The following is a 27856-nucleotide window of genomic DNA, read 5'->3' on the forward strand; positions in this document are numbered from 1 at the left end:
CATGTGAAGATTGAACAAAAGGGGTCCCAGAATTGACCCCTGGGGCACCCCACATGTCAGGACCATGTGATTTGAGACACAGTTTCCAATTTCAACCAGTTCTTCCTGTCTTCTAGATATTTTGCCAATTTTGGGGTCACAAGTGTATTAAATAGCCTTTTGGTTAACAAAAAATGAATATCTCAATTTTATTTATTTATTTTTGTATTAACTATAGCAATCTCTCAGAAAACACACCTGTAAATGTTTTTAAGGTTCAAGTATGGCATTATAAGTGAACGGAAAAAAAATGTGTAAAGTGCAGAAATATCACAGTCTGTCTGTAACAGAACACTAAACTATTCAGTTTTGTATTCTTATTTATTTCTTATTAGCTTCTTCTGCAGCCTTCACAGACCATCCACTCTATATTCAAATTTTTGCATATGCCCAAAACAACAGTTATCCATCGGCAAAGAAAAGTTCAATTCTGTTGGCCCTGTCAAAACCGAAGAAGCTATTTGGATGAGTGTCAAATGTATTCTCTTAAAAACTTTTATCGAGCTGAAAGAATTCAACTTGTGATGGAACTTATCTGCATGACTGAAGGATTATAAAGGCAGCAGACTCTAGCCTTCGGTGAGTAAACTGTGTGTTTGTACAGACTGCAGAGACTGTGGACTTTCTCCTGGACACGAGGTCACCTGTCACATCAGACTGTAGTGATGTTTAACCCAGTGCAAGGCCTCCTGACTCTGTGCACTCAGCTGGCTCTGCTCCCTCTGCACAGGGCACCAGCAGTGAGGGACAGTATTCAGAGTCACTTATACTCACCTTACTCTGGAAGTTGCAGTGTGCGTCGTCATCGTCCCTGGTGTTGTATTGTGTTGCATGTGGCTGTTGATCTTGACAGCAAATAAGTTCTATAGGGACTACAAAGCTGTTTTAAAGCCTACCAGACAATCGGTGGAGTGTTGACTTGTTGGTGCACATGGTGAAGATTTTACACAAATCAACCAACTTTATATCATATTTTTGAGGTGAAACTTCCCTCTTAACCGGAAGTACCACTACAAAGAACGCGCAGTTTGGAGCATTTCGAGGAAAAAGTGGGCGAGAGTCAATAGGATCATGCCAGGACTTCAGATGGAGGCTAGATGAAGTCAGTCTGTACATGAGTAAGCCGAAAGTTTTGAAATAAATCTACACCCATACGTAAGTAGGCCAGATTGTAGATTGTAGAAGTTTGTTTCTGTGCCTTTTCAGACCTTGAAGGTAAAGCGGCTGAAGTGAACTGGTCAGGGATGGGATTGAACCATAAACCTTGAAATCAAACCCTTCACGACTGAGCTGCTACTGTCATTTAATTGAACAACACCTGCAGCTATAGTGAAAAACTATCATTTGAAATGACTGAGAGAATGCTGGAAAGGATGCTGGTCAAATCTCCAACCATTGAGCAATCAAATGAACGCTCAGACATATGACTTGGACTCCTCTCTCCATAGATCTGACTTGTAACTTGGCCTGGTTGCATCACCTGCTTGTATTCATAGGGATAGAAAAGATTAATATTGTTAAACATTCCAGGCAAAGCAATAACATCTCCATAGAGACAAACAGGTCGCAGATCCTCCACTAGAAAAGTTACAAAGTGCATTGTTGTGAAACGTAATTAATCTGAAATATTGACAAGACAAGTAAAACACTGGACAAAACTGAGTTCTAATATGATCAATATACAAGACATACACCAGCTTCAAAATGCAATTTGTTTTGAATTGTTGTGTAAAAGCAGAAATGAAAAGCGACAAGTCTTCCAAACACCTCTCTTTCTTTTTTACTTGAGACAGAAAATTGGCTCACTCCAAATCGATGCAAATTTAAAAGCGCAATTTATGTCTTCAATCAATTCACTTTTCCATTATTTACCAGCGCACTGGTCCACAGCAAACTAAAGAAAAGCATGGCATTTTTCCAAAGTCTTTTCTCTTGTTTTATTTAAAGGGGCACACACGGGGGGAGGGGGCTCAGAAGTCCCCTCCAGGCGTTATTTTCTGATCCATCCAGTCCACAGCGCATTACATTACAGCAACAATTAGTTTTCCTCTGAGAAAAATACAGACCCAAGGGGCAATCTTCTCCCTCTCGTTCTTTCATCTCTCTATTTCTTCACTCTCGCCTCCCTCTTTCTCTCCCTCTCCTTGTGTCTCCTCATACTTTGTTTCTCTCCCTGTCTCTTTCTTTCGCTCTACTCTCTCTGATTCTTTCTTCTCTATCTCTTTCTTCACTCTCTCCTGCATCTTTCTTTTCTACTTCTCACTGTGTCTCTCCTCATACTGTTTCTCTCCCTTTCCCTCTCTCGTCCTTTCTTCTTACTTTTCTCTTTCCCTCTCCTTCTTCATGCTCTCTCTCTTTCCCTACTCTTCTCTCTATTGCTCTCTCTCCTCCCTCTTTTCCCCTCTTCTCTCGCTCTCTGTCTCTCCTCATACTGTCTCTTTCGCTCTCTCCCTGTCTTATTCATTTTCTCTCTCTTCTTCCTACTCTCTCTCTTTCCTCATAGGTTTTTCTCTCTCTGTTCTAGTCCTTCAGTCATTTAGTCAGTGGTTTCTTCTTGGGATGTACTAAGTTGAAGATCTGGAAGAGAATCATGAGTTTAATCTGCATTTTCTTCACAAAAAGACTCAGTTTCCATGATAGAAGGTAATAAAGTACAAGTAGTAAAGTACTGCACTTAAGTTGAATTTTAGGTATCTGTACTTTACTTAAATACATGTTATAGTGAATACTTTTTACTTTTCCTTCACTCCATCCTTCACTTCACTTTTCTGTATATGTCGTTTTTGCATGAACACGTAGTTGATCTCTTGTAAGTCAGTTTTGGTCAGTACATGGGCAGGTTATACAGATATTTTAGGAATTTTGCCATGTTCCCTTTTAGTCAACTACAGCCCCACTGAACCCCACTTCACAGTCACACGAGGTCTGTGAAGTGTCTTGCCACAATCACACCATATATATACACTGACTGAAGCTGTGACTGAACCATAGACTGTATAAAGAAGTGGCGTCCACCTCTAGTCAAATGAAACTCATTGGAGAGCAGGTATAGCGGTGAATTTGGAGTCAATCTGGAGCGAGACTGTTAAAGGCAACGCATCTGCACCAGTGGTTTAGCATGGAGCGTGTACTTAGCAAGACTGTCAATCAAACATATTACTCCTCGAGGAAAGAAGGCACCTGATTGTTCTTTTATTAATGTTCATATCTAGATTTAAGGACACAATAGCAAAATAAAAATATCAGATCATGTAGCGTGGGTTAATACAAATGTTTTAAGACTAAGATGATGAGCCTGACAGCAGCATTTATGTAGAGAGGCTCCAATTCACTTTCAGTAAAAAGTGAATTGGATGGATCCGGTAGTGCGCCCATGATCACTTCCTATTGTGGTGGCCAGCAAATATTATATAACTCCATTTATATATAAAGTCTATGGATTGAACCACTAACTTTTATGACTGACTTTTATGTCATAGTAGTTTCAAGCAGATTGCTCGTACCATAATAAAGCGATAATCAGTATAGTATAGTCTCTACACCAGTGGTTATAATGTTATATCCCATTTTGATCCACAGATGTTCTTGTGGCAGTCAGAAAGTTATGTCTCCGTTGTCTTTTTCTCTGTCAATAACTTTGCAGTGAGCCCTTTCTGTCCAAACGCATTAGTGTCCCATAGCCTGGGTGTCCCCTAGTGTGTCCCTCTGACAACACCTCCACAAGAGCTGCTATTTACAGGATCAATTCACTCTCAGTATTCTGACTGTGACCTCTGCAAAATGCTAACACAACACAAATATTTGGAGCCTTGTTATTGATGTTATTCAAAATCATGTTGACATATTTCTATTGCTGTTGTTTAAAGGTACACTATGCAACTTTTCTTAATGCTATGCCTGGAATGTTCCCCAAACAACCTCCACCTTAAAAGTTACAATACACCTTTAATTTACATGGAGGAACGTTAAATCTCTCATAAATATCTGTTCATATCCCATTTTTTTGTTGTGATTATGTAGTGATATCATTTAAATTAGTTAGAAGTTCGCCAACATGTTAAGTTTCAGCTTTAGTACATTTTAATTGTGTATATCTTTCACAGTAAATACCATCAAACCAAACTGAACTGCAGACTCCTGCTTCCATCTGAGAGAGGGACATCATGGCTTTCTCCAATCTGAAAGCAACCCGTTATGCCATTATTTTAATAGCTGTGTGAATGGAGCCATCAAACAGGAAGTGCCTTGCCCAAGGGGAACATTAGCGTAATGACACAGCCTCAAATGGTTTTCAATTTCAAACACAAACATACAAGAGCCTACAAAGTTTAAAAAGTGATTCTCATTTCATATTACTGCCTGCAAGACTTGAAATGAACTTTTTGGTGACCTGTCTTTTTTAGATGTCACTAGACAGTTTTAGAAAGTGTTGTACCATGCATTCATCTCTCACTCCATATGTGGCAGTTAGCAATTATCATAGCCACAGTTGCCATGGGGTAAACTGACAGAAACAAGACTCCCAATCTGCACCATCTGCCCCTCCAACCACTACTACTCACACACTCACGTTCACACCACGTTCATACAAAGGCAGGGTGAATGAAGTGTTTACCCAAGGACTCAACAACAGTAAGCAGTGGACTGTGTGAGGTTTGAACCACTGACTCTGTGGACAGGGGTCAAATCTAACTAAGTATCTAGACTTGCATTGTAGGAAAATAAGGCTGTTCACACTAGAGGTGCACTGATCCAGCTTTTTCAATTCCGATACCGATTCAAATACTATGGCTGCTGATATCAACCGATACCAGAACAGGTACTGAAAATAGCATTTAATTCCTTTATACAAAATAAAATAAAATAAGACCAAACTGATCCTAATGTTTTTACGTAGCTGTTATTTATCTCTCGCGTCATGACAGAACATTTTTATATAAATAGAACTTCAAACATTATGAGACTGTAAATAATCAAATTCGTTCAATGTGTATATTCAACCAGGGTACTTGGAAGCCGATAACCGATCCAGCTACATTTTCACTGTCGGTGCTGATATCCCATACCAGTATCGGATCGTTGCATTTCTGGCCCACACCACTTCAAAACGGAACTTAATTCGCATGGACAAAACCTGCAACTAAATCTAGACAACACTAATCTAAATATAAGTCAGCACTAGGGGTGTCAAAAGTATTGAAAAGATGCTAATTAATACTAAACCTAATATTGAAATTAGACTCAATTGAGCAAGTATCAACACTGAGAAAAATGGCATTAACAGGACAAAACTGGAACTTTCCTGAGCAGTTTCAATGTCATTTTGAGCTTTATCTGAACTGAAAAGGAGCATATTTTATCTTCAGTGTGGCATCGTAGACTGTATTGAGTCAATTCGTTAGTATTAAAAATCATATGACAGTATTATGTTAGAGACACTTGTATAGCTTATATTTGGCGGCATTATATCTGTGTAATCCTTCAGTCATCCAGTAGGGTTGAGTGTATACTAGTCTATGTGTCTTATACTTGTGAAAGATACAGCTCGAGATCATTCTAAAGATATTCAGGAAAGGCTCATTTCTGTCCAATGAATGTGACTTTTTAGTAACGATACCTGCGCAAATGAGTATCTAGTTGTTCGATACTAGTTTTGGTATTCATTAGATTCAGATTTTCCATACTTTTGACAATCCTAGTAGCCATATTAAAATTCTACCTGCTTTTGACTAGTTCCTTCGCTCTCCTCTCTCAGAATAAAGTGCGTTTCTTTGAGCGCAGTAGGAGATGATGCAGTCTCAGTGCAGGAGGCAGCTGGTTAAGGAGACCGCTGTGCCTCCTGAAAAATTCAACAATGAATCCATGACCCAGTTTAGTCTGAGCACCACTGATCTGAGCCAGTGCTGATGTGGTCTCACTTTGTACCTAAGAACAATGGATTATGGTAATGCATGTGGTGGTGCATCTACTTTCTATGAACATTTTTAACTTCCTGAGTCTCAGATTGGGCATAAAAATGAATCTTCTTATCTGAGTTTGAACAAAATAAAGAACATTTAGTCAAGTATAAGATCATATTGATTACATCTTGACCAATAACATCAATTTTTTTGTTAAGTACAGATACTGAAGGGGAAAAAAAATCTTAAATAAAAGTAAAAGTATCACATAAAAAGTAGTAGTAAGTATGTTAAATAATATTGATTATTTACATCTCGACATCCTTAGAATATAATAGGCTTCTTCTGATCCATTTTAACACAGCTTTGAATTTCAGTGGAAACATATTAAAGCTACACTCGCACTTTGTATTAAACACTTACGTTGAGCAATCCACCATAATTTAAATTTTTTTTTTTTGGCCTCTCTTCTTTTGTTACCCATGATCCCTCAGGAGTTCCTCAGCTCCTCCTGTTCTCCTTTGTTCTGTGCTTTGACTTGTACTCTTATTCCTTGTGACATACAGAGACGCGGGCTGTGAGAGCTTCAGACACACTTCACAGACACTACAGACACACACATACACGCACATGCACATACTTCACAGACACATGCACTTTACAGACACATGCACGCTTCATAGACACACACACGTACTCACACACACACACACGCATCACGGACACACGCACACACTTTACAAACACACACGCATAGACACATGCACACACACACAAACACACATACACACATCACAGACACACACGCACGCACACTTCATAGACACATGCACATACCCACATGCACACACACACATCATGGACACACACAAGCACGCATGAACACTTTACAAACACACACACGCACACATCATGCACACATGCACACACACATACCCACACATACACACATCAGAAACACACGCACGCACACTTCATAGACACATGCACACACATATACCCACACATATGCACACACACACATCACAGACACACACACGCACACACACTTTACAAACACACACACACTTCATAGACACACGCACGCACACGCACGCACATATACCCACACATAAGCAGACAGATCACAGACAGACACACAAGCACACACAAGAGCACACACATTTCACGACACACTCATGCATACACGCATACCCACACATGCGCACAAACACTGCACAAACACACATGCGCACACACTGCGCAGACACACGAGTGTACACTTCATAGACACACACACATACCCACACATACACAGACAGATCATAGACACACACACATGCGCACACACACTTCACCGACACAAACACATGCAAACATGCATACACGCATACCCACATACACTGCACAGACACACACATGCACACACACACTTTACAGACACATGCACACACACAGACACGTCATAGACACACACACACAAGCAGCAGAGTCATGCCGCCTGTGGCTCTCGTTTGTATTTATTACATCTACTCTGTAAAATGATCCACATGACTAAAGTGACTTGAATTCATGTTATATTTATTAGATTTATGCTCATTTAAATCTAATTAGAGTACATTTATTACTGAATATTAAAAAACATTATTATTTTGCAATTATCTGTCTTGTATTGAACTATGCCTCAATATATTAATTATCATGACAGGCCTAACTAAAGGTGCACCATGTAACTTTTCTGGTGAGGTCTGCTACCTTCATGTGTCTGTGGAGATGTTACTGCTTTGCCTGAAATAGTATTAAACTTACCATATTATTATTATTATTATTATTATTATTATTATTATTATTATTATTATTATTATTATTATTATTATTATATTTTTAAATTGGAATTGTATAAATGCAAGACAACTTTAATGGCATACAGTGGAACTTTCCAGGCAAAGCAATAATATCATCATTCATCCCATAGTCGAAAGGAGACTCCAGGTACAAAACTTTGAGTGTTATTTACTAAACAAGAGTCATATGTCAGGTTCAGATGATTTAACTCATGAAATAGCCCTCGTTCCTGTTCCATGTAGCCGCTGCTGTTGTTGTTGTTTTGCTGTTGGGTGAATCCATCTGTGACAGTGTCCAGTGTTGTGTGAAACATTTGTGTTTGTGGACTTCCCACAGGACCACCACTCCTCATTAGACCCACTTCACAGCACGACGTGAAATATACAAGTCTGAAATCTGACAGAACTTGAGCTGATCTGCAAACATGTGCAAATTGTGCAACAATGTGCAGAATCCTAAATATGTTTCCTATTTTGTGGACATAATAAGAGTAAAAATAATAGTTTTGATGTGTTTCTTAGACTATATATATGTGTGAATGGACTAAGCTAACCCGCTAGCTGCCACGTTCTAAATAGGAAGTGATCATGGGTGCGTTTCTGGCTCCATTGACTCCAATTCACTTTCTATTGAAAAACTGTGGCCCGTCTCTCTGTAACTGCTGCTGTCACTTTTCATCATTTTGATCTTAAAATATTCATGTTAATTTGTACGTCTGTGTGATCCTGGCATTTTTATTTTGCCATTGTGTCTGTAAATCAAGATATGAACATTAATAACAGACAAACCAGGCTCCTTCTTTCCCAGAGGTTGCTCTCACTACAGTGTTAGCAACAGGTTTGATCAACAGTGTTGGCTCTGGATTGGCTCTTTTGTTGCTATGATACTCATGGTCAGAATTCCAAATTTGGAACTCGGCTCCAAATTCACCCCTAGAAGATTTTAGCCTCGATGAGCTTCACTTGATTAGAGCTGAACGCTGTGGGTGATGTCATCTCCCTTAGTCCACTTCTTTACACAGTCTATTGTGCGTATTCTGAGCTTGTATTTACACTTCCATAAACATCACATCAACACTCGACCAAGGCTAAGCATAGAATATACAAGCACTAGACCAGGACTATAGACCAGGACTATAGACCAGGACTATAGACCAGGACTATAGACCAGGACTGTAGACCAGGACTATAGACCAGGACTGTAGACCAGGACTAGACCAGGACTATAGACCAGGATGAATTCAGGTTTACATCACTATTAAATTGGGGTAAAACCAGGATCAGACTGCAAAATCTTCTGAGCTTCTAACATATGGTATACAGTTTTTTACACATTTTTAAGCAAACAAGCAGAAACAAAACTGGCTGAAAGTAGACAAGTATTCAGTGTAAATGTCCTACAACTACTACCACTGCCTGTAAATAGTGAAATATTAATTCAATACCACTACTGCAACACTGCCAGTCAAAACTGGTTAACCCATCCTTCATGTTACTGGGGCGACCTGTCAGGAGCAGCAGGCGACCACAGTGGAGCACCCATGGGACCCATCTCTAGATCTGTAACTATAGTTTTATGCTCAGGAGGATCTAGAGGATAAGCCTATTGTGTGTTTTGATATTGTTACCATATACTGTCTTATATTAAAACATACTTGGTTTCCCTGAAATAAAAGTTTAGGAAGCCCTGAAGAAAATCCAAATGAAAGTATACACCAGTGGGTTTGAGCAGACATAGAAAAAGCTTTTGAAATGTGCGGTGAAAGGTGGCAATAGATTTATGAAGTATGTTTTTCTTGCTGCATGAATAGAAAAAGTGTGTGTATGGTCATTAATTACACCAGTGCTTTGGGTTGAGTGCTTTTCAATACAGGACAAATTATGTGTGAGTGACAGCCTCACTGATCACAGGTCCAGGAGATTTAAACAGAAAAAGAAATGGGTTGTTTTGAGAGAGAGAGCGGTGATGTCATCCTCTCAAACACAAGTGATCAATAAAGTTCCAGTTTAAAGTTTGTGTATTTACTAAAGCATTTTCTGTTTGTTTTGGAGACAAGACATCCCCGCTGTCCAAAACTGCAGCACATCAAAACCAAAATAAATTCATAAAAATAAAGTAAAAATGCTGTTTAAATGTACAGTTTGTGTTTGCATGTGAGTGAACTGACATTTTGAATGAATGTAGTAATGTAACAACATAATAATATCTTAATAATTAGGTTTAAGGAAGCAAATAGACTTAATGCCTTAAACGCTGTCAATCAAACCTGTCGCCAATGCTAGCGAGTGTGACCTCAGGGAAAGAAGGCAGCTGATTTGTCTCTTATCAATGTTGACTTTTTGTTTTTTTTGTTTTTTTCCTATTTTTGCTTAATTGATTGGATAATTTTAGATGGCTTTTATAAACACAGCTTTGAGCCCATCTCTAATGTGCCAGTGTGTGCTCTGTGTTGTAATGTGAAATCAAGCAACAGTAATATATATACATCAGTCTTTTCTGTCTTCCTCTTATTTATTCATCCATCAGTCCAAGCAGAGCAAACCATATGTGCACATGTCGTCAATTATACATGCTTTTGAATCTCACCACATCTGTCAAAACAACATGCACGGATGAGGCCCTGTCTTACATGTGTGTTTGATATAAAGGGGTATAGGTTAACATCAGGAAGTGTCACCACCTTTGTTTAAATATCTATGAAACCATGACTTATTTATGGAGGTACAGAGAGTGCAGAAGCTGTAAGAACTGACACATTTAGGCTTTCATCTATCTGTGAAGAGCAAGAGAGAGGAGGAAGTGAGGAGTTAAGACCACAGACTGTATATATAAATGACATAGCTAACCCGCTAGCCGCCGTGTTCCAAATAGGATGGGCGCATTTCCGGCTCTATTGACTCTGGCTCCAATTCACTTTCACTCCTCTCTGTAGGTAACTGCTGCTGTCAGACTCATCATTTGCACCTTAAAATATTCGTATTAACCTGCTTTATGTGTTACTGATGTGTTTATTTTGCGATATCACTGGCTCCCTGCTAAACCAGCAGACAGGTGGGACTATATTCAACAGCCTCGCTCCAGATTGGCTCTTTGGTTGCTATGATACTCGTGGTCAGAATTCCAAACATGGAAATTGGGCCCTATAACTGCTGTAGCCTCAATGAGCTTCATTTGACTGGACTGAACGCTGTGGGTGACGTCACACTCACTTAGTCCACTTCTTTTACAGTTTGTGCTTACGATAACTCAGTGGGTTAGATAAGGGTGGTGGTGGAGTGGTGGAGTGGTGGTGGTGTGGTGGTGTGGTGGTGGAGTGGTGGTGTGGTGGTGGAGTGGTGGTGTGGTGGTGGTGGTGGAGTGGTTAAATGTTATGATAATATGGTATGCTTTTACAACAGTACATTAACCAAGACAAAAGTCATAGGAACGAACATGTTGAACTTGAATTATTTTAGTTATATTTTATTGGTCAAAAATACATTGAAAAACATGCATTCTAACTGTGGCCTCTCCACAGATCTGACCTGTAACTTTGCCTGGTGACATCCTTGTCTACACAGATAAGTTGGATGATATTGCGGAACACTCCAGCAGTGCTTGAAGAAGTTCTCAATTTTGTTATTTAAGTACAGATACAAAAAATATACTAAAGTAAAAGTATCATGAAAAAAATGTACTTAAGTAAAAGTATTAAAGTATTACTTTAAAATTGTACTTAAAGAGTTAAAAGAAAGATTTTGAGGTCTTATAAATCTTCAAACACAGTGATTTTGATGAAGAGTTGTGCAGAATTTTATTAAAGAAAAATAAAACAAAAACTGAATGGATTTTTTTTTTCTAGCTGTTTTTATTTGTATATTTTTGTTTGATGAAACTACAAATCATCATAAGAAAAATAAACCCCTCAGCCTTTTTAGCAGGTCTCAAACAATCATAACAACTACTTTTACTTTTCTGTCTTGTCCACAATGTGGTGGAGTTTAAAGTACAGATGCTTGCTCTCAAATGTAGTGATGTAAAAGTAAAAAGTATACACTTAAAAATTTACTCACATACCTAAAATGTGTTCTTAAGAATAGTACTTTACTATTTTTACTTCGTTCCACCACTGTATTCCAGGCAATAACATATTCATTGAGAGAAGACGTTACATACTGCATCTTTAAACATGTCATACAGTTCTCATTATATTGTTATTATCATTATGAAATATCCAGAAAATGCAATATAATTTATTTGCCATATGCCACTATTAACTGAAGTATTTCATCTCTGGCCTTAGTTTAAACTCACAGCAGGTCTATGAATAATGTGCCCTATTAGTTCACAATATTGACTTAAAGCTTGTTTTATATATATATATATATATATATATATATATATATATATATATATATATATATATATATATATATATATATATATATATATATATATATATATATATATATATATATATATATATATATATATAGTGTATTAGAACTATATAACCTCCATTTCCCAGCCTCAGTGTGTAGTCCACCTCCTCAGAGTTATTGATACTTCCTGTCTGGCTCTTTCTGAGATGTTGGCTGACATTTTACATTCACAGCTCCCTTTTCAAATTAAGCTCTGTGTTTCCCTCAGGCCAGGATGCTTGGTCTCCATGGCAACATCAGGTCCATTATAAGTGCAATAAAGAGCGTTAAATCACCCATCTGCCACTGTGCATCACCTCAGCGGGGCCATTGCGTAACCCTCCAGTCCACAGGAGTATCCACTACTTTTACACCATTTTATTTTGCTTTTGCTCTGTATCACACTTTCTCACCATACTGCAAAATATAAAAAATATAAAGTTGTAGTGACTTTTTAGTTAGTAGGATTATACCAGTGGAGAAAGAAAACTGCATTTTTTAAATAACTTCTACTATTCTTCTGTCAAACATTTTGGAGAAACATTTTGTTGTTAAAAAATAAAAAATATTTATTAAATGAAAAAAAAAATTAAATCATCCACTATTAACTCTCCTACATGCAGGGTCCACATCGTCTCCATATTGCCTTGCCTGGAATGTTTGGTATGACATTATACATATTTATCTCCATGGAAACTAGCTAGTGACGCCACCTGGCCAAGTTACAAGTCAGATCTATGGAGAATAGCACAGGATCACAGTAAACATGCATGTTTTTCATGGCAATAACAGTCACTCTAATTGGAGATTAAATTGAAGATTGATACGTTGTGTGCAAAAATGTGTCTCCATGGACACAAGCTGCTGGCATACCCCTACCAGAAAATTTACATGGTGCAGCTTTAATAAACCAAATCAAAACCACTCAAAACAGGACTTAATGCTCTGAATTCAAATCATTTTAACAATTTTACTGTTTTGTGCAACCCCAGTGACCTAAATAAATCTAAATGAGTCAAAAGGACCCAAAATATTGTATTTGTCAATACTAAGCAATAGTAAAAAACTGAAACTTAACAAAAACATTATGTCTATTATAATGTCAAGCAAGAATATTTTTTGTGCAACTTTAATATGACACAATAAACTATCAAAACGACCCAAAACAATATTTATATTCTAAATCTTCTAGTGTTCAATCCATTTGAACTTTTTTAGAGTGTAATGGAGAGTCAAACAGTGACTCCAAGTGGCCATATGTGGTAAACAGTCGCTCTGACAAATGGCTGTGGGTTTGGAGTGTTGTGGAGGAGCAGTGAAATTAAACTCATCTGTCTTGTCTGTGCAGGTGTTTACGCGCTATGGGAAGTGCTACACCTTTAACGCGGGCGGAGATGGACAGCCTGCCCTCTACACCACAAAGGGAGGCATGGGCAACGGTCTGGAGCTCATGCTGGACATTCAACAGGACGAGTACCTGCCCGTGTGGGGGGAGACTGGTGAGAGCAGGACTCTATTACATCATTTATATGGCGGTTTGGAGGGCGGACTAACCCCATCAAAATTAGACCTGAACTGGAAATAAATCTGAGCTACACCCGGACCGAACCAAGTACATCAGAGCTTTTTTTAAAAAAATATTGGTGAAAACTCAAATTTTCTGAAGCGTTGAATTTAGGACAAAACAAAAAAAAAGCTAAAGAGAAGGAAAGAAAACACCATTATAGCATGGTTAAAAACTCATAAAAGTTTATTTACTGTAATTAAATGTTAAAAAAATATGTTGAGTATATATGAAAGGCATTACAAAAACACCCAGTATACGCTGAGTACTGATATCTATTCTTGCATATTTTCAAAACAACAATTTATGGGTTCAACTTCTGTCATATAAAACATTTTGGGGACCGTTGCCCATTCAAAAGTTAGAATATCTTATTTTTAATTGTTAATCACTACGGCAACAGTCCAAATTTTTTTAATCATTTTGAAACACATGGATATTGACAGAGATTTTGGAAGCCTACTCTGCATTTTACTGTCCAATGCAGGACAATAAATCAATATGATGTTTTTATACATTATTCTTTGGACGGTTTTGTAGATGAGACGTCCTTCGAGGCCGGAGTCAAAGTTCAAATCCACAGTCAGGAAGAGCCCTCCTTCATCGACCAGCTCGGGTTTGGAGTGGCCCCTGGATTTCAAACGTTTGTGTCCTGCCAAGAACAAAGGGTAACTGTCTGATACACTACACAACGACTGCGCTTCAGATTACAATTTACAAACCTGTAGCTTTATTCAAGATGGTGGCTGCCTTAATAAATACACTGTAATTATTGCTCATGTCCCTTGATATTATGAATAGTAATTAGGTTCAACATTTGATCTAAAAATACTAACTGACACAAGAACACGGGCTTATTAGTGTGATATCATGAATTATTACATTGAAAACAACCAACAGTTACATGGACACTGTATGGACTCAGTTTCATAAAAATATTAGGATTAGTGTGAGCATCAGTCCCTCTTTTGGTTGCCCTGGAAAATAAAAATGATATATAGAACATGAAGGCTAATTAATGTGATATATGTAAAAACAGTTGGACTCAATGCTTCAGTATATTTCATTTAAAGGTTTTAATTTTTCTAGTTTGTCCCTCCATGTCACACCAAATTGGCTATTGTCCTACTTTTTCTGCTTTTCGGGGTGATCGTTCTTACTGGCATCCATTGTTGCCACTGATTTGAATGGGATGCACATTTTATCTCAACTTTTTTTTAATAAGTAATAGCAATACTCTACCATAAAATTAATTTCCATGCTTATTAACAGCAGCTGTTAACAAACTGCAGTAAAGAATCTTCCACACAGGCCCTTGTTAAGTTAGTTTATGCTGTGTATCTATAAAGTGTGTGTGTTTATGTCTCTGTTTATGAGTATGGCACAGCCTGATGTTCTGGCTTCAGCTTTGAATCTTACTGCAGCACCTGCATTTTAGATGTGATGACAACAGCACTTTATTCACATTGCATTAACTCTGACCATTACACTGACGCAGATGAGGCTGGAACACAGCGATACCACTCATAAAACTCAACATTATAATGAACAAGCAACAATTTGTGTATATTTGCATTTTTATATATGGAAAGAAGCCACAAGAGATCACAAACAAACACATTTTGAGGCAAAGAAGTGGAGGCTTTTACAGTGAAGTCTCCATAAGGCATTCTTGGTTGAACTGCTAGTACAGTCCCTGACAAAAGCCTTGTCGCTTATCCATTTTGTAGAAAAAAAAAACTTATAACCTGACTTTAAATTAATCGATTGGTTTTAGAAATGTCTCATATGAAAGCTAAAACCCTCCCAAATTATGCTCAATATACTAAAATAAATTTGCTTCACTGAAGAAAGATTGATCATTTAATGAACACAGAAAGGTCAGATTTTGGCAAGACAAAAGTCTTGTCGCCTTGTCATATGATGCACCCATTCCTAGATTACAGCCTCACCTGTGATCGGTTACTGATCAATCAATTAGTGGGTGTGTATAAAAAGAACCCCAGCACACCAAACCTTCACATCAACTGCAACTTGGCCTCTGACAACATGCCTAAGATCCACCCTGAGACCAAAGCATTAATTATCAAGAGGCTCAAGACCAGATCCACTGCTGAGGTGGCTGACACCTTCAATGTGTCTCAGCGTCAAGTACAAAGAATAAGAAAAAGATCTGAAAAGACTGGAGATGTTTTTGACAAGCCCAGGTCCCTCAGACCCCGCAACTGCTCGGGAGGACCTTTTGTTGATTCGAAAATCCAAGGCCAGCCCCTTTTCCACTGCAGCAGAACTCCACCAGGCCTGGTCACCTCAAGTCCCTGTGTCAACCAGAACAGTTTGTAGAATTCTGTCTCGAAATGGCCTCCATGGTCGAATCAGTGCACAGAAACCAGCACTAAACAAAAGGCAATTAAAAAACGTGTGGCATTTGCCAAGGCCCACAGCCTGCTGAAAGGATGGACACTGGAAAAGTGGCAGATGGTGGATTTCTCAGATGAATCCTAGGTTGAATTACATTACAGCCACCTCAAATATTGCAGGAGACCTACTGGAGCCCGCATGGATCCAAGATTCACCCAGAAAACAGTTAAGTTTGGTCTGGGGTTACATCCAGTATGGGGTGTGCGAGACATTTGCAGGGTGGAAGGCAATATCAATAGCCTAAAATATCAAGAAGTATTAGCTACCTCTTACATTCCCAACCATGAAAGGGGTCAAATTTTGCAGCAGGATGGTGCTCCATTGCATACTTCTATCTCTACATCAAAGTTCCTCAAGGTGAAGAAGATCGAGGTGCTCCAGGACTGGCTAACCCAGTCACCAGACATGAACATCATTGAGCATGTCTGGGGTAGAATGAAAGAGGAAGCATGGAAGGCAAAACCAAATAATCTTGATGAACTCTGGGAGGCATGTAAGACTGCTTTCTTTGCTATTCCTGATGACTTCATCAACAAATTGTATGAATCATTGTCGAACCGCATGGATGCAGTCCTTCAAGCTCATGGAAGCCATACAAGATATTAAATATGGATCTCACAGCACCACTACTTAATTCACTGACATTATGCAACATATTTTTGTATTTGAAGTAAATTATTTGTTCAATTTTCTGTAGGCGACAAGACTTTTGTCTTGCCAAAATCTGACCTTTCTGTGTTCATTCAATCTTTCTTCAGTGAAGCAAATTTATTTGAGCATATTGAGCATAATTTGGGAGGGTTTTAGCTTTCATATGAGACATTTCTAAAACCAATCGATTAATTTAAAGTCAGGTTATAAGCTTGTATTTCTACAAAATGGATAAGCGACAAGACTTTTGTCAGGGACTGTACTAGCAGTTCAACCAAGAATGCCTTATGGAGACTTCACTGTAAAAGCCTCCACTTCTTTGCCTCAAAATGTGTTTGTTTGTGATCTCTTGTGGCTTCTTTCCATATATAAAAATGCAAATATACACAAATTGTTGCTTGTTCATTATAATGTTGAGTTTTATGAGTGGTATCGCTCATCGCTACTTTTGTCAGGGACTGTATTAACCAAACTTGTAAACATTTGGTATAGTGGTACAAGCTACACATTTATCAGTTAGTAGACTTCAATTTGAAGTTATTGTGGAATGGCCACAATATAGCTTTTCCTTATTTATGTAAAATGTACTTGTCCATTCAAAAAAAAAAATTCAAACTTTTATTTTTCTGACCATTATTCTTTTGTTTTAAACAATTAAACATCATGTAAACAAAATAGATTATTACAACTATTGAAAAATTCAATTCAAACCATTTAAAATAATGTGGAATATTCCTTTTTTGCAGTTTAGAAGAGAAGCTTAGACTGACCCCAAGTGGCTGTGTGTGGTTTGGTGCATTTTTAAAGTGAAACTAGAGTGACACTAAAGGATTTTGAAAGGCCCTGAGCTCATGTATTGTCCTGTATTGTGCTCCTGCAGCTCATATATCTGCCCCCACCCTGGGGTGACTGTAAAGTGACACCCATGGACTCGGACTTCTTCGACACCTACAGCATCACGGCGTGTCGCATCGACTGTGAGACGCGCTACCTGGTGGACAACTGCAACTGTCGAATGGTGCACATGCCAGGTACGGTTTAGAGCAGGGGTTCTCAAACTGTGGTGCTGCTGCTTCTGGTGGGACACAAGGCCCTCTACACTTCAAACATTTGCTTAACTTAGCCCCAGTTGTATGTGTTTGGTTTTCATTTGGGTACATTCTTGGTCAGTACTGCTGTAGCAATGATGTAGTTGAAGTTTAGACTTGGTTTGGCTGTAATTTAGACCTGCAATAGTTCTGTTATAGACCTGGTTTAGATTTGGTGGAACTCGGCAAGCAAAATCTTCTCTGAAATGTGATTATTGAGGGAAGAAATCACTTTTTATTATTGATTCCACAAAGATAACTCTTGATTTACCTTGATGTAATAGGTTGTAATTTAGAAATATTATCAAAATGTTGAAGTAGTTGAAAAGAATAAATCATAGTAGTGTGTTTTGTGCTTGGTCTGCAGGAGACGCTCCATACTGCACTCCAGAGCTGTACAAAGAATGTGCTGATCCTGCCCTCGGTGAGAAATGTTCACAATTTTTATAGGTCATATTTTTGCAAACAAGTATGGATTTCTGTAACGTGTGGATTTCTAAAACAAGATTTATTATTCAAACTATTGTATACTAAATCTTTAAAGCCATTTTGGGGTAATAATCCAATCCAATTAATATGTTTAATTGTCACTTATGCCTAGAACATAGATCATGCTGATGATTTTTTGCACAAATTCACTCAGAGTCCATAACAAAACAAGGTTGAATTCTGTAAAAAGGACAAACAAAAACATTCTAGCCTCTGAAGAAGTTAGTTACGTATAAGTGGCAAAACATATTTCCTGTACTGGTAATATTCTCACATGTCTGGTTTGAATGGTTTTCCTTTAGACTTCTTGGTGGAGCGGGACAATGACTTCTGTGTGTGTGAGACTCCCTGTAACATGACCAGATACAACAAAGAGCTGTCGTTTGTCAAGATTCCCAGTAAAGCCTCAGCCAAGTACCTGGCCAAGAAATACAACCGCACAGAGCAGTACATCAAGTAAGTGGAACAAATGGGCAGCATGAAAGTAAAATAGTGTTATTGCAATACCAGCTAATGCAATATACAAAACGGAAGAAATTAAGTAATTTGGGTCCAAGTTAAGAGTTTAAAGGTACACTATGTAACTTTTAAGGTGGACGGTCTGCCACCTGTTGTCATGTAGATATGATTCCACAGTATGGCATTAAACTTATCTATCTAGCACAGTGGTTCTTAACGTTGTTGGAGGTACTGAACCCCACCAGTTTCATATGTACATTCACCGAACCCTTCTTTATTAAAAAATAAAATATATTTTTTCAAATTCAAGACACGTGTGTTTTACTGGTGCACAAAATGAACCGTGCATTAACTTCACTGTTCAAAGAATAAAACCAGTACAATGCATGAACTCACAACAAATTACATACATACCTTTTCACAAAGACATGACCTTTTTTAATATTACCACACTGAAATGATTTTAATTTTTAATCTTATGTATTCCAATAATGAACTTATTGTATTTATGCTATTTATTATGTTTACTGTTTTAACACACACCTATCACCTAATTTCGGTGATGTGCTTCCATGGTCCCTCGAAGATGTCCAATCAGAGCGCAGTTGTCACCAGGATCCTCCCAGTCAATGCCGGGGCATCAGTCTCATGCCGTGTCTCAATTCAAGTGCCCTTAAATGCGCCATTGTGCCATTAAATTAAGTCGTGAGTACTTTGATAGGCACATCACAGGGTGCATTTGTCGAATTGGGACACGGCCGGTGTCTGGAGATGTTCACAGACCACGAATCATATGAGTTGGGTGCATTTCTTGACCTCCACCGAACCCCTAGGGTTCGATCGAACCAAGGTTAAGAATCGCTGATCTAGCATCTATTCAATTACAAGTGTTTCAGTTGCTCAAAAATACATTGAAAAACATGGATTGTCACTGCAGTTGGGGGTCACTCCTCCACAGATCTGACCTTGGCCTGGTGACATCACCTGTTTGTCTCCGTGGAGATAGATATGTTGAATGCCACACTGTGTAACATTCTAGAAAAAGCAATAACATCTTCAAGGAGCAGGTGGTGGACATTCGATCAGAAAAGTTACATTGTGCAAGTTTGATAATAAATTGAAATAGTTATTCAAATATATCCATCCATCCATCCATTTTCTTCCGCTTATCCGGGGCCGGGTCGCGGGGGCAGCAGTCTAAGCAGGGACTCCCAGACTTCCCTCACCTCGGACACGTCCTCCAGCTCCTCCGGTGGGACCCCAAGGCGTTCCCAGGCCAGCCGAGAGACATAGTCCCTCCAGCGTGTCCTGGGTCTTCCCCGGGGCCTCCTCCCGGTGGGACATGCCCAGAACACCTCCCTAGGGAGGCGTCCAGGAGGCATCTTGAGCAGATGCCCGAGCCACCTCAGCTGGTTCCTCTCAACGTGTAGGAGCAGCGGCTCTACTCCGAGCTCCTCCCGTGTGACCGAGCTCCTCACCCTATCCCTAAGGGTGCGCCCGGCCACTCTGCGGAGGAAGCCCATTTCAGCCGCTTGTATCCGCGATCTTGTCCTTTCGGTCATTACCCAAAGCTCATGAGCATAGGTGAGGGTAGGAACGTAGATTGACCGGTAAATCGAGAGCTTTGCCTTCCGGCTCAGCTCCTTCTTTACCACAACGGACCGATACAGCGACCGCATCACTGCAGACGCTGCACCGATCCGCCTGTCAATCTCCCGCTCCATCCTGCCCTCACTCGTGAACAAGACCCCGAGATACTTGAACTCCTCCACTTGGGGCAGAGACTCACCACCCACCCGGAGAGAGCAAACCACCTTTTTCCGGTCGAGAACCATGGCCTCGGATTTGGAGGAGCTGATTCTCATCCCAGCCGCTTCACACTCGGCTGCAAACCGCCCCAGTGCCTGCTGCAGGTCCTGGCTCGAAGAAGCCATCAGGACAACATCATCTGCAAACAGCAGAGATGAAATCCTGTGGTTCCCAAACCAGGCCCCCTCCGGCCCCTGGCTGCGCCTAGAAATTCTGTCCATAAATATAATGAACAGAACCGGTGACAAAGGGCAGCCCTGGCGGAGTCCAACATGCACCGGGAACAGGTCTGACTTACTGCCGGCAATGCGAACACAGCTCCTGCTCCGGTCATACAGGGACCGGACAGCCCTTAGCAAAGAGCCCCGGACCCCATACTCCCAGAGCACCCCCCAAAGGGCACCACGAGGGACACGGTCGAATGCCTTCTCCAGATCCACAAAACACATGTGGACTGGTTGGGCAAACTCCCATGAGCCCTCGAGGACCCGATGGAGAGTATAGAGCTGATCCAGTGTTCCACGACCAGGACGAAAACCACACTGCTCCTCCTGAATCCGAGGTTCGACTATCGGTCGGATTCTCCTCTCCAGTACCCTGGAATAGACCTTACCGGGAAGGCTGAGGAGTGTGATTCCCCTGTAATTGGAACACACCCTCCGGTCCCCCTTCTTATACAGAGGGACCACCACCCCGGTCTGCCATTCCACAGGTACTGTCCCCGACCGCCACGCGATGTTGCAGAGACGTGTCAGCCAAGACAGTCCCACAACATCCAGAGACTTGAGGTACTCAGGACGGATCTCGTCCACCCCCGGAGCCTTGCCACCGAGGAGCTTGCCAACCACCTCAGTGACTTCAGCCAGGGTGATGGACGAGTCCGCCTCTGGGTCCCCAGTTTCTGCTTCCTCCTCGGAAGACGTGACAGTGGGATTGAGGAGATCCTCAAAGTATTCCTTCCACCGCCCGACAACATCCCCAGTCCAAGTTCTGGAGCTCTCCACCCGCACTGTAAACAGTGTTGGTGAAGCACTGCTTCCCCCTCCTGAGGCGTCGGACGGTTTGCCAGAATCTCTTTGAGGCCGTCCGATAGTCCTCCTCCATGGCCTCCCCGAACTCCTCCCAACCCCGAGTTTTTGCCTCTATGACTGCCCGAGCCGCGGCACGCTTGGCCCGCCGGTACTCATCAGCTGCCTCAGGAGTCCCACGAGCCAACAAGGCTCGATAGGACTCCTTCTTCAGCTTGACGGCATCCCTTACTTCCGGTGTCCACCACCGGGTTCGGGGATTGCCGCCGCGACAAGCACCACAGACCTTACGACCACAGCTACGAGCAGCCGCATCGACAATAGAGGTGGAGAACATGGCCCACTCGGAGTCCATGTCTCCAACCTCCCCCGGGATCAGGGAGAAGCTCTCCCGGAGGTGGGAGTTGAAGACCCCCCTGACAGAGGGCTCCGCCAGACGTTCCCAGCAGACCCTCACAATGCGCTTGGGCCTGCCAGGTCTGTCCGGCTTCCTCCTCCGCCAGCGGATCCAACTCACCACCAGGTGGTGATCAGTTGACAGCTCAGCCCCTCTCTTCACCCGAGTGTCCAAGACACGCGGTCGGAGGTCAGATGACACGACAACAAAGTCGATCATCGACCTCCGACCTAGAGTGTCCTGGTGCCACGTGCACCGATGGACACCCTTGTGCTCGAACATGGTGTTTGTTATGGACAAGCTGTGACTAGCACAGAAGTCCAATAACAAAACACCGCTCGGGTTCAGATCGGGGAGGCCGTTCCTCCCAATCACGCCCCTCCAAGTGTCACTGTCGTTACCCACATGGGCGTTGAAGTCCCCCAGGAGAACAACGGAGTCCCCGGTTGGTGCACTGTCTAGTACCCCTCCCAGGGACTCCAAGAAGGCCGGGTACTCTGCACTGCTGTTTGGCCCGTAGGCCGACACAACAGTGAGAGACCTGTCCCCGACCCGAAGGCGCAGGGACGCGACCCTCTCGTTCACCGGAGTGAACCCCAACACGCAGCGGCTGAGCTGTGGGGCAATGAGCAAGCCCACACCAGTTCGCCGCCGCGAGAGCGGCGAGTCCAACCCCTCTCAAGAAGTTGGGTTCCAGAGCCCAAGCTGTGCGTGGAGGTGAGGCCGACTATATCTAGCCGGTAACGCTCAACCTCCCGCACAAGCTCAGGCTCCTTCCCCCCCAGCGAGGTGACATTCCATGTCCCCAGAGCTAATGTCCGGAGATCCGGTCGTCGAGGTCCCCGCCTTCGACTGCTGCCCGGATCTCTCCGCACCCGCCCCTCATGGCTCCTCCCGCAGGTGGTGGGTCCACGGGAGGACGGCCCCACGTCGTTTCTTCGGGCTGGGCCCGACCGGGCCCCGTGGGGAAAGGCCCGGCCACCAGGCGCTCGCTGCCGAGCACCCACCCCAGGCCTGGCTCCAGGGTGGGGCCCCGGTAACGCCAGTCCGGGCGACGTAACTGGCCTCGTTGTTACTCTATTCATGATGGGCTTCTGAACCGCTCTTAGTCAGACCCGTCTCCCAGGACCTGTTTGCCATGGGTGACCCTACCAGGGGCATGAAGCCCCCGACAACATAGCTCCCAGGATCATTCGGGTGCTCAAACCCCTCCACCACGTTAAGGTGGCGGTTCGATTCAAATATAAAATAATAATAATAATAATAAAATATAAAATATTTTAATAAAATAATAATAAAATATATTTGGTCAATTAGTGTGATATTATACTATATTATCCTATTTTTCTCTCTGCAGGGATAATATACTTGTTCTGGACATCTTCTTTGAGGCTCTGAACTATGAAACAATAGAGCAGAAAAAGGCCTATGAAGTGGCTGGACTTTTGGGTACTCCTTTACTTTTATTGTTAGCTTAAGTAAATGCGAAAATAATTTACAAACTAATAATTTCCTTTGTTTTTAGGTGACATTGGAGGTCAGATGGGGCTCTTCATTGGGGCCAGTATACTCACCATTCTAGAGCTGTTTGATTATCTCTATGAGGTGAGGCTATAGTGGTGTTTTTGTACTTTGGGGTTTCACATTACAGCATAACAGTCTGGATCCAGGCAGTTATCTATATTATCTATAAATGTATTATGAGACTTACACAAACTTTACTGGTTCACGAGGGAAATTACTTTATACTTTACTATAGTGATCATCATGGACTTACAGTAATTAGGTCCAACCTTTGAGGATAATATTATATAAGCATAATGTTACCCAACTTGCCCCCTTTGAAAATCTGCAATCATCTCAGATTTTATAATGTAAAGATGCTATACTTCCACCAGGGGGCGAGAGACAGTTTGCCTATTGGCTATATAGTGTTTTCTTGAGAATGTGAAAATGTTACATCTAATCATATTATAATAAGACCATTGAACTCACTATATTACAAGTAAATTACATGTATTAGCAAAGTAATTAGGCCTATACCTTTTTTTTCCCAATAGGCTCTGCACAACAGCACCTGGCAAACTCTCTGTTAGTGTCGCTACTTCCTATCGCTGTGGGGTTTTTGCCAAGTCATGCTAAAATTAATAAATATTTAAAGATAACGCAGTGTATACTTAAACAAAGGACTCTTCTATGTTGAGAGAGATTTTTGTGCTCAATGCTAACACTAATGCAAATTTTGAGCCATAATAAATATTAAAACACCACAAACTTAATTATTCTCCATGTAAAATAATTTGATATATTTTATGTTTTCTGATTTTAGTAAAAGTGACTCTTAGCTCTGAGATGGTCATGGACACAGTGAGTTAGTGAGCGTGCTGCTGTGCAAAGAGCCTATTATCAATTTGACCTCTTGCTGCCCGCTTAGAATACATCACCACCTCTAATAAACATCTCTATTAAACAACGCAAGCCTATAAACTGTTGTGATTAAATAAAATGGCTATTTGAATGTACTTTTATGTGAAATCTGACCTTGGGTGTCACTGCAGTTAAAAGTTACCATTCCCATGAGACATAACCTTGTATGTTTTCTTCTTTATTTGAACTCCAGGTCCTGAAGTACAAACTGTGTCAATGCTCTGATAAGAAACACAAGCACAGCTCCAGCAGTGACCAGGGCACGGTGCTTAGTTTGGACGACGTCAAGTGTCATGTAACCAACTTCCACTAAGCTGCGCCCCTCTAGGCTCCGCCCCCTGTCTGTATCTGTGTCCCGAGAGCAGCTGTTAATGACTCTGAACTTTATAACAGTAAAAAGGAGGAAAACACTGTGATATGGATTGTCTCTGGTTCTGCTTGGGGGCCTACGGCAAGAAGAACAGGCTGAATGCATGTGGTCTCCATCAACCAATCAACATGCAGGATTGTTTAAAGAGAGGGTATGATGTTTAACCAAATGTACGAGCTGCTTGATCAACAGTGTATAATCAGACATGCCAAGTTTGATTTTCCTATACATGTATGCATTTTACCATTACGTTAGCATGCCATGGTTTCATATTAAATACAATTGTTTACTTCCATGGTTACTGGCATTTCAAACTTGTTTTATTCATGCCTATAATTTAAAAGTTTAAAAAATTCCTTTTCTTAAGATGTACTACCTCATTCTGACACATCCATCATCTTAACTGGTATTAGTCTAAAAATAATCCAAACATATGAAGACATCTCATTGTGAACAAACAGGATTGAGGTGGATGCTCTTCTACCTTCTTGTCTCCATGGAGATGTTATTGCTTTGCCTGGAAGTGTAGTATTGAACTCCATTTTGTGTTTTCAATTTAAATTCAAAATACATTGTAAAGAATTCTTAGTATAAACTAGCTTGTCTCTCCACAGATCTGACCTGTAACTTGGCCTGGTGGCACCAACTGCTTATCCCAGTGGAGTTGGATAGGTTTAATGCCATGCTGCGAAAAATTCTAGGCAATAACATGCAATAACATCTCCATGGAGACAATCAAGTAGGAGATCCTGCACCTTAAATGTTACATACAGGGAGTTTAACCTGTACCTATGTTCATTTGTCCAGTGCATTTGTGTGACCTCCAGATCTTGAGGCTCATGGTGAGGAGTATCTAGGTGGAGATGGATGTCAACTCTAAATTTAACCTTGACCCATTGACCTGTCATTTAGAAAGAAGATATATTTGAGAAAAGACTTTGTTGTTATTGCTTATCTCATTTCCATTTTGCGTTCTGCAGTCAAGCACAAGCATCACCAACTGTAATTAACTGTAAATGTGTAAAATATACTATGAAAGGTTACTATATTTGCCTGGTATGTCTAATGTTGTACTATTGTGTTAAAGATGGTTTTGAGTAGATTTCTTTACATATGTGTGAAGTAACAGCTAATCTATCAAAATAGGCTCCTCATTTTTATTTTAGGTCAAGTAAAATCCAGTGCTTCTGAATAGTCTGTTTTATAACTGAATAGCATCAGTGTGGTCATTTTTTTACTGCATGAGTTCCTCCGAAACCAATGCAAACGAGTACGACAGATTCTGTGGTGTATGGACATGTCTAATTACAACAATGGTTTGAATAAAAACTTTACATTCTGTTTTAGCCAAAGCTTTGAGCCTCTGTTTTTATTGCCAAGGAGTTGTTTTTGCAGCAGTTTTCCGGAGATTATGGCACAGTGATGGATGAAGTACTCAATTTTGTTACTTAAGTAGAGATACAGATATGAAAAGTTACTAAAGTAAAAGTATCACATGAAAAGATTGACTTAAGTAAAAGTATTTAAGTACCTGTTTAAAAATGTACTTTAAGAGTGACAAGTAAAAGTATTTCACACAAGTGCTGTTAATTTGTTAATGTTCAATTGTAGTTATATTGAGTAAAAAACGATACATATTTGGTCAACAGTAGTAATGCAAATCAATTTCTTATTTTTTTCTCATGAATTTTGTGTATTATTGTTTGCTGAACATTGAAGCTTGAACTTGAAAACTTTAGTCAGGATGTAACAACAAACACTGTAAAAATAACTCCTCAAATCATATGAAAAGTGCTTCTTACTTTTCAGTCCAGTAAAAAGAAAAAGTGGAGTAGAAAATACAGATACATGCTCGCAAATGTAGTGAAGTAAAAGTAAAAAGTATCCACTGTAAAATCTACTTAAGTAACGTACAGACACCTACAAATTCTACTTGAGTACAGTAATACTTGTACTGTATTGTTTATTGTTATCTTCCACCACCGCTACGGCACAAATCAATTTCATTCCTATACTTTGTTTCATATCATTTGTGGAGAATAAACGCTGCTTATTGCCCATAGTTAATCTTTAAGCAGTCCTCTTGGTCTAGTGTAGATACTTTTAAAGGTTTATCATGATACAGTGAGTGAAAGCATGGGTTTTGTGATGCTAGTGTATAACTTAGTGCAGATTGACTGGCAGAGAGTTATGAGTATGGGAAACACTTAGTTATTTTCTAATACAAGTAATGAGGAAGCACTTAGGCCTATATCAGTCTTACTATGTAGGTGAAACATATACAGGCCAAAAGGAGTTGCCTAAAAAAAGCTAGACCTACTTTTTTTGTTATGTAAGCTGAATTTTAACCGAGTCTGCAGACAGTGTTGCTGAGGTGCAGTTTTGTTTCCTCCTTAGTCCCTCGATCCTAACCATAGGCCTACCTCCTAGACTGATTTTCACATGCTCATGACTCTGCAGTGTAATATATGATAAACAAGGGCTTCATTTAGGGGAGACCACCTCAGATTTTAGGCTAGTAAAAGTTGAGTAAAGTGCCATTTTAAAATATGCTTAAAGAGTAAGAAGTAAAAGTATTTCATGCAGATTTTGAGATCAATTTTGATAAAGGTTTGTGCTGAATTTTGTTCAGCAGAAACAATTGAATCAAAAACATTTTTCCTACCCATTTTTATCCGTATATTATTGTTTGTTCAAATTACAAATGTGTTAAAAATACACCCCTGAGCCTTTTCAGCAAGTCTCAGAAAGTCATAAAAAATGCAGTTACTTTTCAGTCCTGTTCAAAAATGTAGTGGAGCAGAAAGTACAGATATCTGCTGTTAAATGTAGTGAAGTAAAAGTAAAAAGCATCCACTTTAAAACTACTTTTACTTCATTATGTTCTACCACTGGATAATATAAACCAAGTGATACACTATACAGACTAGAGTACATGGAAGTATAATAAGATCATATTATACTTTAAACCCCTGCTTGAGAAATACAAA

The 27856-nt window shown here is 40.3% G+C and overlaps 1 protein-coding gene across 1 annotated transcript in view; it reads left to right on the forward strand.

Annotated features, from left to right (window-relative positions):
• Positions 1–26215, forward strand: part of LOC117373947 (acid-sensing ion channel 1-like) — a 71115-nt gene extending 44900 nt beyond the window's left edge. The window contains exons 3-10 of the mRNA XM_033970074.2: positions 13512–13662; positions 14268–14395; positions 17680–17830; positions 18255–18311; positions 18679–18832; positions 23427–23518; positions 23595–23674; positions 24690–26215. Of these exons, the coding sequence (XP_033825965.1) occupies positions 13512–13662; positions 14268–14395; positions 17680–17830; positions 18255–18311; positions 18679–18832; positions 23427–23518; positions 23595–23674; positions 24690–24809 (933 nt within the window). The 3' untranslated portion in view covers positions 24810–26215. The remainder of the gene's footprint in view (positions 1–13511; positions 13663–14267; positions 14396–17679; positions 17831–18254; positions 18312–18678; positions 18833–23426; positions 23519–23594; positions 23675–24689) is intronic.
• The last annotated feature ends 1641 nt before the right edge of the window (positions 26216–27856 follow it).

The sequence above is a fragment of the Periophthalmus magnuspinnatus genome, chromosome 7 (assembly GCF_009829125.3).
Source record: "Periophthalmus magnuspinnatus isolate fPerMag1 chromosome 7, fPerMag1.2.pri, whole genome shotgun sequence".
In the NCBI taxonomy this organism is placed as follows: Eukaryota; Metazoa; Chordata; class Actinopteri; order Gobiiformes; family Gobiidae; genus Periophthalmus; species Periophthalmus magnuspinnatus.